This window comes from Hylobates moloch, unplaced genomic scaffold (assembly GCF_009828535.3).
Source record: "Hylobates moloch isolate HMO894 unplaced genomic scaffold, HMol_V3 SCAFFOLD_1, whole genome shotgun sequence".
NCBI classification, from domain to species: Eukaryota; Metazoa; Chordata; class Mammalia; order Primates; family Hylobatidae; genus Hylobates; species Hylobates moloch.
Window position 1 is genome coordinate 209333688 of NW_026652276.1, and position 14663 is coordinate 209348350.

At 42.9% G+C, this 14663-nt stretch overlaps 1 protein-coding gene across 3 annotated transcripts in view; it reads right to left on the reverse strand.

Annotated features, from left to right (window-relative positions):
- RBM28 (RNA binding motif protein 28) overlaps positions 1–14663 on the reverse strand; it is a 40131-nt gene that overhangs the window by 12561 nt on the left and 12907 nt on the right. For all 3 annotated transcript variants that reach the window (XM_058426403.1, XM_032761641.2, XM_032761642.2), the window contains exons 10-16: positions 14203–14312; positions 9179–9252; positions 7811–7946; positions 6778–6842; positions 4523–4681; positions 950–1099; positions 650–724 (exon numbers count right to left, since the gene is read on the reverse strand). In XM_058426403.1, coding sequence (XP_058282386.1) covers positions 650–724; positions 950–1099; positions 4523–4681; positions 6778–6842; positions 7811–7946; positions 9179–9252; positions 14203–14312 — 769 coding nt within the window. The remainder of the gene's footprint in view (positions 1–649; positions 725–949; positions 1100–4522; positions 4682–6777; positions 6843–7810; positions 7947–9178; positions 9253–14202; positions 14313–14663) is intronic.

Here is a 14663-nt window from a genome sequence, read left to right on the forward strand (position 1 = left end):
ATGTCCTGGGGGAAGATGGGTAAGAGAATGAGTACTGACTGTGTGCTGACCATGCAGTATGCCAGACGATGGACATGTATTATCTCATTTAGTCCTCAGCAATCATGTGAGGCAGACGTTGTCCACCCATTTTACAAACTGAAGTTCACAGCGGTAATAACTGCAAAGGAACATGCAGCAAAAAGGGCAGAGCCAGAGTATTAGCATGAGTACACCTATTCCTAAAGTCCCTGCTCCACCTTCTATACAACACCAGATTAAAACCAGTACTAAAACTATCAGGCTTCACACTTCTGGAGCCAACTAATAAAATATGGAAGAGATAACTGAAATCTACAGGTAATGGGAAACCTTAACCTCAACCATTAATTTTGGCATGTACTATCACCAAACACTGTAAAGAACGGCTGACTGGAAATAACATTGGTCTGCTTCCTCTCTCCTTCCTTTCCCTTCTGCTGTAGAGCTATCAGACATGGGCCAGCAGATAAGAAGACGGCCTGGAGAGGCTTAGGGAACTGGGAGTAAAGGGAACTGGGAGCAAAAAAACCTAATTGAGGGGAGAACTACTCCAAGAGGGCAGAAGCACAAATTGAACAAAATAGAAGAGTTTATGTCCTTAAAAATATGGACCATTTAATTTCTGTACCAAGCTGCGCTGGATCCTTAATTCCTTCATTTTAAGTTTTCTTCGATCTTCTAAAGAGAACTCCACTATTGGTCTCTGTCAGAGGGAGAGAGAATGCCAGTCATTAGATTTCTTAATCTGTGCATGCAATGAGCTGAGTTTTTCCCCTTCACACATCCTCCCCCAACCCACCTTTTTTTTTTGTCCACTTGCCACTCTTTCCCACCCCTCAAATGTCAGAGGACACTAGGCATAAAGGAGAAGGCTGGTTTCCTGCAAGTGGTCCTAAGGGAACAAGTCTCCCCAGAGGACAAGGCCTACCTTCAGAGGCCCAAAGATTTCTGGATTGTTGTTGATGAGGCGGAGGGCTTTCAGGGCATGCTCGTGCTCTTGGAACTCTGCAAAGGCGTAGCCCAGGGACTGACCCTTCATGTTCCCATGAACTCCTTTGAGGTCTCGCATCACTCTACACTATGAGTAGAGCAAGAAAAAAATCAGTTAATTACAGAATGAAACTTGCCTGACATGAACTGCTTTAATAGAGTCAATAAGAAATCAGGCTATTGGGTGGGCATGGTGGTTCATGCCTGTAATCCTAGCACCTTGGGAGGCTGAGACAGGAGGATTGCTTGAGGCCAGGAGTTTGAGACCAGCCTGGGCAACATGGCAAAACCTTGTCTCTACAAAAAATACAAAAAATTAGCCAGTGTGGTGGCACCTCAGCTACTCAAGAGGCTGAAGCAGGAGGATCACCTGAGCCTGGGGAGGTTGAAGTTGCAGTGAGCCATGATGGCACCACTGCACTCCAGCCTGGGCAAGAGTGAGACCCTGTCTCAAAAAAAAAAAAAAAAAAAAATCAGGTTATTGAAACATAATCTTCATTTATACCACCATCACAAAAATCACACTGGAATAACACTTATGTGTGTCCATCTTATTAGAATTTACCTACTAACACTATAAAACAGATTAAAATTATATTTTCTTGCTTTCTACTAGTTTATAGACATCAACAAAGACCTAAAAAAAAGCACATAAACTAAACTTCCTAAAGAAAATTTATAAAGCGGTTTGGATGTTAAAAAACAAACACAATACGAACACAACTATTCATGATACATACAAATTGAGAGGTACATGGTATTTTAAGCGTGAAACAAGTTGTTGCCGAGGATGGAGTACTGTCCATAGATCTTACAACTGAAAAAAGCCCTCAGGAAGAAAATTATTGAAGAAGGGAAGGAGGAAGGCCTGATGGCTTTAAATAAGAAAGACATTTCAAGCATAGGAAAAAGTCTCTCCAACATACAGGCTCAGAAATATAGGAAGAAGTTTCAGCTCCCTTTGCTTGCAGCTAAGATCCTCTCTAGTGTGGTTTTCCCTTAAATCCTTAAGCCAGATGTAGTAAACATCTGGGGCACCAAAGTATGGTAGGATTTTTTGAGAAAATTGATCATTTACATGCCATTACTACCAAAGCTGTCGTTCTCATGTAATGGAGACGGCTAAGTATTGGGGACACATGGATGCCACATTTAGTTTATGTCCAGTGTCCACTCTGTGCCTAGAACTGTCATATACTGTAAGGGAATCAAGAGAAGCATATAATGAAGATCCTGTTCTCAAGATGCTTACCATCTTACTGAGACACTATACGTACACATAGGAAAGAATTAAGAGGAAAATTCAACATAATGCAAAATATTCTAGAATAAACATATATTTCTCTAAATTACGACAGGTGTTAAATGTGCAGACACTAAGTGTTCGGATGATATGAGAAATTACACAACTGTCCCTCTCCTATAACCAGTAACACCGAGCAGTTTTACTAACTGTGGTGTCAGATATGTGCTGATATATTCACATTCTCTCAAGTAATCTCCCAAATAACAACCCATACATTTTGAAGAGGATTTCAGAGATTAGGAAAACAGCTTATGGTGGTGAAACAGAGCAAAGCAGACCCAAAATATTGGCAATGGTACTTTTAAAATAAATATTGACCAAGAGATGACTACGTACCAGGTACTACACCAAGGATTGGGGATAACAAGATAATGCTTGCCTCAAAAACTCAGTCTAGTGGGGAGAAGTGACTGACAGACAGTTTGAGGCCAGGGTAATAGTAAGCAGTATGACAAGAGATACGCAAAGCCAGGCCCAGTGGTTCACACTTATAATTCCAGTACTGTGGGAGGCCGAAGCAGGGGGATCGTCTGAGCTCGGGAGTTTGTGACCAGCCTGGGCAACATGGCAAAACCCTGTCTCTACCAAAAACATAAGAAATTAGTCAAGCATGGGCTGGGCGTGGTGGCTTACGCCTGTAATCCCAGCACTTTGGAGGCCGAGGCAGGCGGATTACTTGAGGTCAAGAGATCGAGACCATCTTGGCAAACATGGTGAAACCCCGTCTTTACTAAAAATACAAAAATTAGCTGGGCGTGGTGGTGCGTGCCTGTAGTCCCAGCTACTCGGGAGGCTGAGGCAGGAGAATCGCTTGAACCCGGGAGGCAGAGGTTGCACTGAGCCAAGATCATGCCACTGCACTCCAGCTTAACGACAGAGTGAGATTTCGTCTCAAAAAAAAAGAAAGAAAGAAAGAAAGAAATGAGCCAGGCATGGTGGTGTGTAACTATAGTCCCAACTACTTGGGAGGCTGAGGTGGGAGGATTGCTTGAGCTTGGGAGGAGGAGGTTGCATTGACCTGAGATGGCACCACTGCACTCCAGCCTGTGACAGAGCAAGACCACATCTTAAAAAAAAAAAAAAAAGAAAGAAAGAAAAGAGAAATATGCAAAAGGGAATGTGGAGGCAGAGAGGTTCTGTACTCACACAGAATCTAACCAAGTTGGTGTGAACCCAGTGTTTTTCTTTTTTTTTTGAGACGGAGTCTCGCTCTGTCGCCCGGGCTGGAGTGCAGTGGCACGATCTCGGCTCACTGCAAGCTCCGCCTCCTGGGTTCACGCCATTCTCCTGCCTCAGCCTCTCCGAGTAGCTGGGACTACAGGCGCCCGCCACCACGCCCGGCTAATTTTTTGTATTTTTAGTAGAGACGGCGTTTCACCGTGGTCTCGATCTCCTGACCTCGTGATCCGCCCGCCTCGGCCTCCCAAAGTGCTGGGATTACAAGCGTGAGCCACCGCGCCCGGCCAACCCAGTGTTTTTCTAATTCAACTGCTGAACATCTACATGGCTTCCTGTGTTGACCACAGGGCATAGGGGACTCTGACCACAGGGTAAGAATCTAACTAGGGGTAAAATACTCTTCCAAAAAGCAAAGCAGATTATTTTCTCTGCAAGAAAATTCACATGATAGCACAAAGTATAATGCTAAGCACACAACAGGCATTTAATAAATGCTTGCTAAATTAATTCATGCAGACAGACTTCCTTGCATTCTGCTGTAATTCAGTCAGATGTAAAAGACAATTCTTAGAGGATAAAGAACAAAACCAAGAAACTGCTAAACTCAGCCATGCATGCTGACAACATGTCCAGAAGAAAGTCTGTTGATGGCCCGGCACAGTGGCTCAGGCCTGTAATCCTAGCACTTTGGGAGGCCGAGGTGGGCAGATCACTTGAGGTCAGGAGTTCGAGACCAGCCTGGCCAACATGGTGAAATCCCTTCTCTACTAAAAACACAACAATTAGCCAGGCGTGGTGGCGCACGCCTATAGTCCCAGCTATTCAAGGGGCTGAAGCAGGAGAACTGCTTGAGCCCAGGAGGAGGAGGTTGCAGTGAGTCAAGATTGCACCACTGCACTCCAGCCTGGGCGACAGAGTGAGACTTCGTCTCAAAACAAACAAAATCTGGCACTACAGCCTGAGGGAAATGCTTGATCTGACCCAAGATCAGAATGAAAGTTCCAAATGGACAGGGCCACGTCTCACCTCCTTGATGCGCACCCCTTTCTCTCCACTAGTAGCACTCAGCAGCAGCTTTCTGAGCTGTTTGTCATCTACAGCCTTTGGGAGATTGTGCAGGCAGAGCCTGGTTCGGGAGACAAAGATATTCTGGTCCTTGAGTTTCTGATGCTTCAGCAGCTCAAACTGAAAGAACAACCAATGGTTAACAGTACAACCCACTCTTTTTAAGAGGTAGGCTCATAATTCTCCAAAAGGAAAGAATTATGATCCCCATCCCATAACCACACATATAGAAAACGGATGGAAACTGCCCACAACGCAGCTTTACAATGCCTAGTATAGGGAAAGAAAAGTCCAAGGGAACAAGATGGTGGGTGGGTAATAGTAAAATCATAGGCTCTGGAGACCCACCCCTAACTGGGCAAATCACATAAAATTTTAGAGCCTCAATTTTTCATCTATAAAATGAAACAGTAGATCAAAGTCTCTGAGCACTGAGGTGAGGCCAAAATGAGATAATATAAGGCTGGGGAAGGTGGCTCATGCCTGTAATCCGAGCACTTTGGGAGGCCAAGGCAGGCAGATCACCCGAGGTCAGGAGTTCAAGATCAGCCTGACCAACATGGTGAAACCCTGTCTCTACTAAAAATACAAAAATTAGCCAGGCATGGTAGTGCATGCCTGTAATCCCAGCTACTCGGGAGGCTGAGGCAGGAGAATTGCTTGAACCTGGGAGGCGGAGGTTGTGGTGAGCCAAGATCGCGCCATTGCACTCCAGCCTGGGCAACAAGAGTGAAACTCGGTAAAAAAAAAAAAAAAAAAAAAATCCCTAGCTCAAAATGTAGCCCAGAACAACAAATAATACTGTGGTTAACATCTATGCCCAGTCCTCATCTACCCACCAACTCAACTGATTATCTAATCCTTCCAAAAGGAAATGGAACTTACTCAAAGAATACTTGACAGAATGCTGTCTTGTCTCAACTCTGCCACCCTGAGGCAAAGGAATATCAATGACCACAGAACCATATTTTGCTCTTAGAGCAATACCCTCAAATATGCTGCCACAAAACTCCAGTTCCTGCGTGATCTGTCTAAAATGAAATGAAAGATGACATTCTTCTCCCATTTAGTTTTTTTTAAACCAAGTTGGTAGAAAAAAGTTTTCAATTAAAAGTTTTTCTTTTGTCAAGTCTTCTCAGTCTTGCTGCTTCTTGTTTGGTAAAAGTACCAACAAATCACAAAATAAACAAATCCCCTGGAAAACGACTATTAAAGGAACATCTGAAAAGGCTATCATGTTTAAGTTCAACAGACTATTTTTCTGTCAGGAAAAGCTGTGCCTGCTGTGAATTTATAATGCATACCTATCATTGAATGAGCTTTTTGCTAACAAAATTAATTTTAAATTAAATATGTCATTATTGCACTGTGGTCAGACAAGGGTATATAAGGCCCTTATAAAATTGAGGCTTTAAAATTTTATGTAATTTCTCCAGTTAGGGATGGGTCTCCAGAGCCTATGATTTCCAGGTGTTCACTACCAGAAAAGTTGAAAACACTAGTGCAGAACCTGTACACACTGAAAAAAAGACACTCTGCCTCCTGCTGTCATTACACTCTCACCCCTGTTCCTCATCTGCATGTTAAGGTTCCATAGCTAATTCTATCATGCATCTTTACCATTCTAGGCTGGCTTGGCTTTTTGAAAGTAAGTTATATGAGAAAAAGTAAAAATTACTGGGAACATTACCAAGCAGCAAAGGAATATAACGGTTACCGGTTAACATCGGAAACGTCCATAAGATGGATTTTTTCTAAAATGATTTTATAATCTGGAGATACCAACTCCTCCCAACTGACAGCCACCCCTTTCAAGAGCCATATCTTCTTCCTTCTCTAATAACTCCAGCCCATTCTGATCTTCCCCTTTTATGTTATTCTGTGTTTATACTGACACCTAGTTACATGTAGCAATAGCCTCTGACTGTCTACTGCATGATGTAGCAGCATGTGTTCAGCAAACATTTACTGCCAAGCACTAGGGAAACAAATAATAAGGCACAGTTCTTTTATACTGGCATAGAAAGCAGATAGAATACTATGTATAATGTTGGGTTACTTGCTGTTTCACCTATGTGCTTTTCTCTCTAACAGGGCAATAAGTATGGTCTGTGACCACACTTGGCTCTTTGATGAGCACATCTGGCATTCGATAACTATTTTTGATTGATTTATAGGCCACGCAGAACCTGAAGGTCAATGCCTAATCTACTCACCCGTTCTCTTTTGGCCATATCAGCAGCACTCACACCCTCTGCAGCCTTCGTCCCAGCACGAATCACTGCAGAAAGAGGGAAAAAGGCCAAGACATCAACAAGGGAATTTTCACTGAGCAACAAGAGGAATGTGATTTGAATGATGCAAACTCTTTGTACAGGGCCCAGAGGACTATGTTGGCCAGGACACGGTGGCATTTGGTTAGGTCCAGAAATAGGCTACAGGGCTAAGTTCTGGGCTCAGAGCTGCTCTCAAGGACTAAAACTCTGAACATTTTGTGATTTTATTCCTCTTCTTCTCTCCCCTCAAAGAATCTTCACGTACATGCCCAAAGTCAGAAAGAAAGGCCTGGAAGAAGTATGGAACATAAGTACATTTTAGGCATTTAGAATGCACAATGTTCCACCTATAATCTGCCCTTGGAACTTAACTTTGCTGTTCCTTATATACTTGAGGTCCATTACTAAGCAATGAGATAAGCCAGCCGAAAACAGTTATGTTGCCATAGAGGGCTGGTGTCGAAGGCTAAAGGACATTACTAGTACAGGCTGTGAGGCTATGGAGGAGGTGAGCTGATAAATGCTGTGTGACCTAGAAGAAAGAATTTTTTTAAAAATTTAAAGCTAATTTTTTTTGTCTTTCTGACACTAAAGGAAAGTACTGGGTGCACATTTTAAATCCATGAATAATCCAAAAGAGTAATTTTAGTCATAATGAAAACCTCTTATTAGAAATGATGACAAGAAGCAAAGGTATTTTGAGTTCTTCCTCCCTCTTTGCCTTGCCAATCCTCTATTGAAAAAGACTAAAGGGAACCAGGCAGAAAAGATAATGGGACAGTTAATCCACAAAAATGAGTGAAGGTTTACTAACAGAGAGCCACATTTATTAAAGTGGAATGATCATATAACACTCTTAAAAAGAACATTTGGGTTTTTAATTTGAAACATGCTCCCAAATATACTATTGCTGGATCAATGATATGGCACAGGGCCAGCTACTTAGAAGCCTGGGTTACATCTCCCTACTCACAGCCTTCTCGGGCCAGATAGAGATTCCGGGTGCCAGTCGGCTTCTTCACCTTCGTCGTCTGAAGCTTTGCAGCCTCATCACGGGTCACCGCCAAGTCAACCTTGAGCTGCCGGCCATCCAGTTTAAGCCCACCAGCCTGTAACAGATCACAATCCTTTCTTAAAACACATAATGGCCGGGCACAGTGGCTCACACCTGTAAACCTAGCACTTTGGGGGGCTGAGGCAGGTGGATCACCTAAGGTCAGGAGTTCAACCTAATCCTGAGGTCAGGATCACCTGAGGTCAGGATCACCTGAGGTCAGGAGTTCAACCTGATCCTGAGGTCAGGATCACCTGAGGCCAGGAGGCCTGGCCAACATGGTGAAACCTCATCTCTACTAAAAATACAAAAATTAGCCGGGCATGGTGGTGTGCGCCTGTAATCCTACTCGGGAGGCTGAGGCAGGAGAATGGCATGAACCTGGGAGACGGAGCTTGCAATGAGCGGAGATTGCGCAACTACACTCCAGCCTGGGCGAGGGAGCGAGACTCCGTCTCAAAAAAATAAAATAAAATAAATAAATAAAAAAACAAAAACAAAACAAAACAACACATAATGAGTAGAAACTAAAAACTAAGCACCTGACAATAACACCACAGAAAGGGATACGGCAAACATCAATTATGCTATGGAAGCCAAGCCCTACGACGTTTCAGCCCAGCTAGCTACAAATGCATCACTGGGCCTCACAATACTTAGCATAGCTGTGCAAAAGGCCACATGTGTATTTCAGGCAGTCAGCAGTAAAGAATTTATTTTCTGGGAGTTGATTAGTCCCAAAGTAGACCCAAACTGAGGGAAATTATCTGTAAACAGGCAAATGTCTAGTATTGTAAAGAAAGCTAATGAAATAGTAGAGTACTTACTCAAGAGGACTTAAGAAATAATATCTAATGTTATTAGATAACATTATATTTGATTATAGAACAAATGGAGTAATTCTCCATCACTCACACACATTCTCTCTCAAACATCTACTCTGCTTCACAGACAACCTTAATACCTTCTTATCCTAGTCTTTCATGTTATCAGTCTAGGATAGAGGCTGACACAGATACCAAGCAACAAATATCAGATATGTTATTATCCCCTTTTCCTCACCTATGAAGTAGAGACCATAATTCTGCCTGCCTCAAAGGGCTGATGTAATGATTAAATAAGATAATGCATGTAAAGTTCAGTGCCTAACACAAAGTGCTAAATAAGTGTTAGTTTTATTATTACTGACAAGAATAATAATAATAAAGCTTTGTATAAATATCAGATGTTGCCCCTAAGAGCCAAACTGCCTCCTGTGTTATAAGGTAAAGGAAATATCTTCCTTACCTCATTCTCTGGAGAAGCAGCTAGAAGGCATTTCTGAGCTGCTTCTTGAGTCGTGAACTGGGCAAATGCACAACCTGCACAAGGAGACACAATTCAGTGAGATCCCAAACTCCCACAGATAAACCAAAGACAATATTACAAATGGCAGCAGACTGACACAGAGTGGAAGGGGTAGGTGGCATCTATTTATTAAGTACAGCCATGTAGCTAGACGCGGTGGCTCACGCCTGTAATCCCAGCACTTTGGGAGGCCAAGGCGGGCAGATCATGAGGTCAGGAGATCGAGACCATCCTGGCCAACACAGTGAAACGCTGTCACTACTAAAAATACAAAAAATTAGCTGGGCGTGGTGGTGGGCACCTGTAGTCCCAGTTACTTGGGAGGCTGAGGCAGGAGAATGGCGTGAACCTGGGAGGCAGAGCTTGCAGCGAGCTGAGATAGTGCCACTGCACTCCAGCCTGGGCGACAGAGCAAGACACCGTCTCAAAAAAAAAAAAAAAAAAAAGTACAGCCATGTACTTGCATAAGGACGTTTTGGTCAGTGACAGACTGCATATACAACAGTGGTCCCAGAAGATTACAATGGATCTGCCCTATACAGGTGTACCATTTTTTATCTTTTATACTGCATTTTACTACACCTTTTCTATGTTTAGAAATATTTAGATACACAAATACTTACCATTATGTTACAACTGCCTACAACATTCAGTATAACAACATGCTATGCTGTACAGGTTTGTAGCCTAGGAGCAATAGGCTATACCATATGACCTATGTGTGTAGTACGCCATACCATCTAGGTTTGTGTAAGTACACTATGACATTCACACAATGACAAAATCACCAAATAATGAACTTTGCAGAATGTATCCCCATCATTAAGTGACGCATACTGCACTATGAGACAGGCACTACGTTAGGTACCAAATAATCAAGATAAAGATACCACTGCTCTTAATGAAATTTTATTATTACTTCCTTCATCTGTCCTAATTCTTCTTAGAACTTTAGTCTCATGATCTCTCTTAATAAGAAATATCCACGTGAAGGCTGGGTGTGGTGGCTCACACCTGTAATCCCAGCTCTTTAGGAGACCAAGGCAGGAAGATCGCTTAAGCCCAAGAGTTAGAGACCAGCCTGAGCAACATGACAAAACCCTGTCTCTACGAAAGAAAAAAAAAAAAAAATTGGCTGGGTGTGGTGGTGCATGCCTATAGTCCCAGCTACTGAGAAAGCTGAGGTGGGAGGATGACCTGACCCCAGGAGGTCAAGGCTGCAGTAAGCCATGATCACTGCACTACAGCCAGGGTGATAGAGCGAGACCTTGTCTAAAAAAAAAAAAAAAAAAAAGAAAAGAAAAGAAAAGAAAGAAATATCCATATGAAATGGTAGAGAAATTCCAGCCTAACACTTAATTCAGCATCACTTATGAAGTACCTATTAGAGGACTAAAAAATAAAGCAGGAACCACTTAACCCCGAACTTAATTACAGATCTCACTGTCTCATAGTCACTTGGGAGGCATCAGATATGGGCAGATCTGCTTCTCAGAGTAAAGTCTCTGTCCTCTGCTATATGAATATAGCAGGGAACCAGAAAGCCAGGAGCCCAATTCTTGGCTCATACTCTAGAATCTCCATAAGACATGCCTTTCCTTGATTAGATGCAGGACCAATTAACCCATCTCTATTTCTGCTATTGATAAAAAACAATTTTTTTTTTTTTTTTGAGATGGAGTTTCGTTCTTGTTGCCTGGGCTGGAGTCTAACAGCACAATCTTGGCTCACTGCAACCTCCGCCTCCTGGGTTCAAGTGATTCTTCTGCCTCAGCCTCCCAAGTAGCTGGGATTACAGGCAGGTGCCTCCATGCCCAGCTAATTTTGTATTTTTAGTAGAGACAGAGTTTCTCCATATTGGTCAGGCTGGTCTTGAATTCCCAACCTGATCCGCCCGCCTTGGCCTCCCAAAGTGCTGGGATTACAGGTGTGAGCCACCGCACCCAGTCAAAAAAAAAAACAACTTTTATAAGCAAAGAAAGTAAGTTTACCTTTCAGTAGATTCCAAAAAAGAAATACAAGTTCCATAATTTTGTTCAGTATTCCTTTAAATTTTAAATATTCTCTCAGATACTGCCATATTTCCTAGAGCTATTGGGGGCATTGATCTTCTGCCTCCTATAAAAATGAATGGCACAGACTAACTGAAAGGACACATGCGCCAGGCCAACACAAAGGTCACCATCTAGGAGCTTCTGTGTCCCCTCCTGCCTCCTATCCTCCACTCACATCTTTATTATAGCACTAGTCAGGTGACATCTTCCCAAACAGAATACCTCAGGAAAAATGACCACAATTCTTGTCTGTTTCTATATCCCTAGCACCTACCATAGTATACAGCATTAATAGATACTCAATAGAAAGAAACAAATAAGGAAATATGGGGAAAATGTTTCTAATAGGCAGATTCAAATGAATCTAATTAGATTGAATACGAAGAAAATGGGTGCTTCTCTCTGAATGGGTTAAGAATTTTATCATTGGAGTTTCCAGAGTCAGTACTGGGTTCAGTCTTAACATTTCCCTAAAAGACTGCAGTTAATACTTAGCTCTTCCAGGTAGTGAAATGGCATGCTGAGAGGGATAAATTATAGGAGCAACACGAGGCTGCATGAGTAGGCAGAAAAGGTATCAGAAAAATTTAATGAGCTAGAGAAGGACAACAGATTTTTTTAAAAAATGATTAAAACTATGCTTATTAAGATCATGAACTCTGTTAACATTAACAGACCACAAGGGATATCTAGTCAGTCAATTGTAGGCTTCATTCTAAAAGTATTAACCCAATATACTACTGCACTAAAAAAGAGACAAAAGACACTACCGCCAAAGTAAAGCAATATCATACCACTAACTTGGAACATTCTATGCAATTCAAATTGTCTAAAAACATTTTAGAAATGGAAAAGATCCAAGTAGTATAACTAATCACGAGAGCTGCAGGTACCTTAAGTGATTACTCGAACCCACTCATTTTACAGATGAAAACCTGAAGCCAACAGTAGTTAAATGATTTACCAAAAATCACCCAGTTTATCTGTAGCACAGCTGGGATTAGATCCCTAACTCTGTTCCACAGTGCTGCCTTATTCACATCTTTTTTTTTTTTTTTTTAAAAGAGATGGAGGAGGTCTTGTTCTCTCTCACAGTCTCCAGTGCAGTGGCAATCAGAGCTCACTAAAGCCTCAAACTCCGGGGCTCCCCGCAGCCTCCTAAGTAGCTGGGATTTCAGGCACACACCAGGTCTTACTTTTTTTTTCTTTTTGAGATGGAGTCTTGCTCTTATTGCCCAGGCTAGAGTGCGGTGGCATGATCTCCGCTCACCACAACCTCCCCGTCCCAGGTTCAAGCGATTCTCCTGCCTCAGCCTCCCGAGTAGCTGGCATTACAGGCATGTGCCACCATGCCTGGCTAATTTTGTATTTTTAGTAGAGACGGGGTTTCTCTATGTTGGTCAGGCTGGTCTTGGACTCCCAACCTCAGGTGATCCGCCTGCCTCAGCCTCCCAAAGTGCTGGGATTACAGGTGTGAGCCACTGATCCCGGCCAGGTCTTACCTTTCTTTTAGCTGAGTAAAAATCAAAAGTGATTAGGTTCTATCAATGTGAAAGACAAAAAGGTTGAGAATGGAGGTTCTTAAGCCGTGGATAGGCTCAAGAGAGCCCACACACCCTCCGAAGCAGCATTTTTCTACGGAGGGGATTCACAGCTTTTGCTAGATCTCAAACGAATCATGAATCACAATAAATTAAGAACTTAGGTCGGGTGCGCCTGTAATCCCAGCACTTTGGGAGGCCAAGGTGGGTGGATCACGAGGTCAGGAGATCGAGACCATCCTGGCTAACACAGTGAAGCCCCATCTCTACTAAAAATAGAAAAACAAAATTAGCCGGGTGCAGTGGCGGGCGCCTGTAGTCCCAGCTACTCAGGAGGCTGAGGCAGGAGAATGGCGCAAACCCGGGAGGCGGAGCTTGCAGTGAGCCGAGATGGCACCACTGCACTCCAGCCTGGGCAATAGAGTGAGACTCCATCTCAAAAAAAAAAAAAAAAAGAACTTAGTGCTTTAGGAGAATGACTGCAATAGGTGAAATCAAAGATTATGAATGGGTTGGAAAGATGCTTACCTAACAACAGTATACTAGAATGAAGAATGGTCAATCCTTAAAACTCAAAAGAAATCGCTTTCGGAAAAAAAAAAATCTAAGACAGCACTCCTGCAAGATAGAATTTTCCTTCTAATGGCTGCCACTGCAACAGAGTTTCTCTGTCAGCTTCTACCTCTAACAAAAGCAACAGGAAAAAAAAAGATCCTGGTAATTTCAAGCAATGTGGAGTGATTAGTACCCAGGAGATACTATCACATTTGAAATGCAAAGAGCAAAACTGGAATTCATTACCCTAAAGTAAATAAGCAAGGGCTTAAAAAGCTTAGACAAAATTATGGCTAGCAGCACCATTAAAGATGCTGATTTTGACACCATTAAAGACAACCTCAGGATGTCCCTAGTACATTTTTTTTTTTTTTTTTTTTTTGTGGAAACAGAGTCTTGCTCTGTGGCCCAGGCTGGAGTGTAGTGGCATGATCTCGGCTCATTGCAACCTCCACCTTCTGGGTTCAAGCAATTCTCCTGTCTCAGCCTCCCAAGTAGCTGCGACTACAGGTGCACGCTGCCACGCCCGGCTAATTTTTTGTATTTTAGTAGAGACGGGGTTTCACCATGTTGCCCAGGCTGGTCTCGAACTCCTAAGCTCAGGCAATCTGCCTGCCTCGGCCTCCCAAAGTGCTGGGATTACAGGCGTGAGCCAGCATGCCCGGCGTCCCTGGTACTTTTATAGAACCCAGAAACCTGGGCTGGATGGACTGTGAACCCCTCAAAATGGCACACATTATGCTCTTATAACCTAGTCAGTGCCCACGGCAGTGGTCTCAACCCTTTTAGGGCCTGGCCAGCTGACAACACATACCTTTAGAATGCTCTGTGTCTGGATGCAAGACAATGCGAACATATTTGAGTTCTCCAAACTGTTGGAGAAGCTCCCCAAGTTCTTCTTCTTCTGAGTCAAAGGACAGATTTCTATGGAAGATAACCAGATGATCACAAGAAAAGTCAATTACATAAGTGAGATCCTATGTTCCAGGACAATGTGAGTTAGATATCAACTCTCCCTTGTTCAGAAATAGCACTAATACATAGGGATGGCCCCCAGTGACCCTTGGCCCCAACTGACTTTCCTTTGTCAATGAGGTTCTCTTTCTCAGGAATCTGAAAACGTAAACAGACACATACGAAGACCAGAAACTGTAGGTAAAGATTCATTTCCAAACACCGGTGCCCCCTGCCAGGGAAACTTCTGGGGTGCTGGAAATTTCTACATCTTGATCTGGGTGGTGGCTACATGGATGTATACATATAAAATTTTAACTG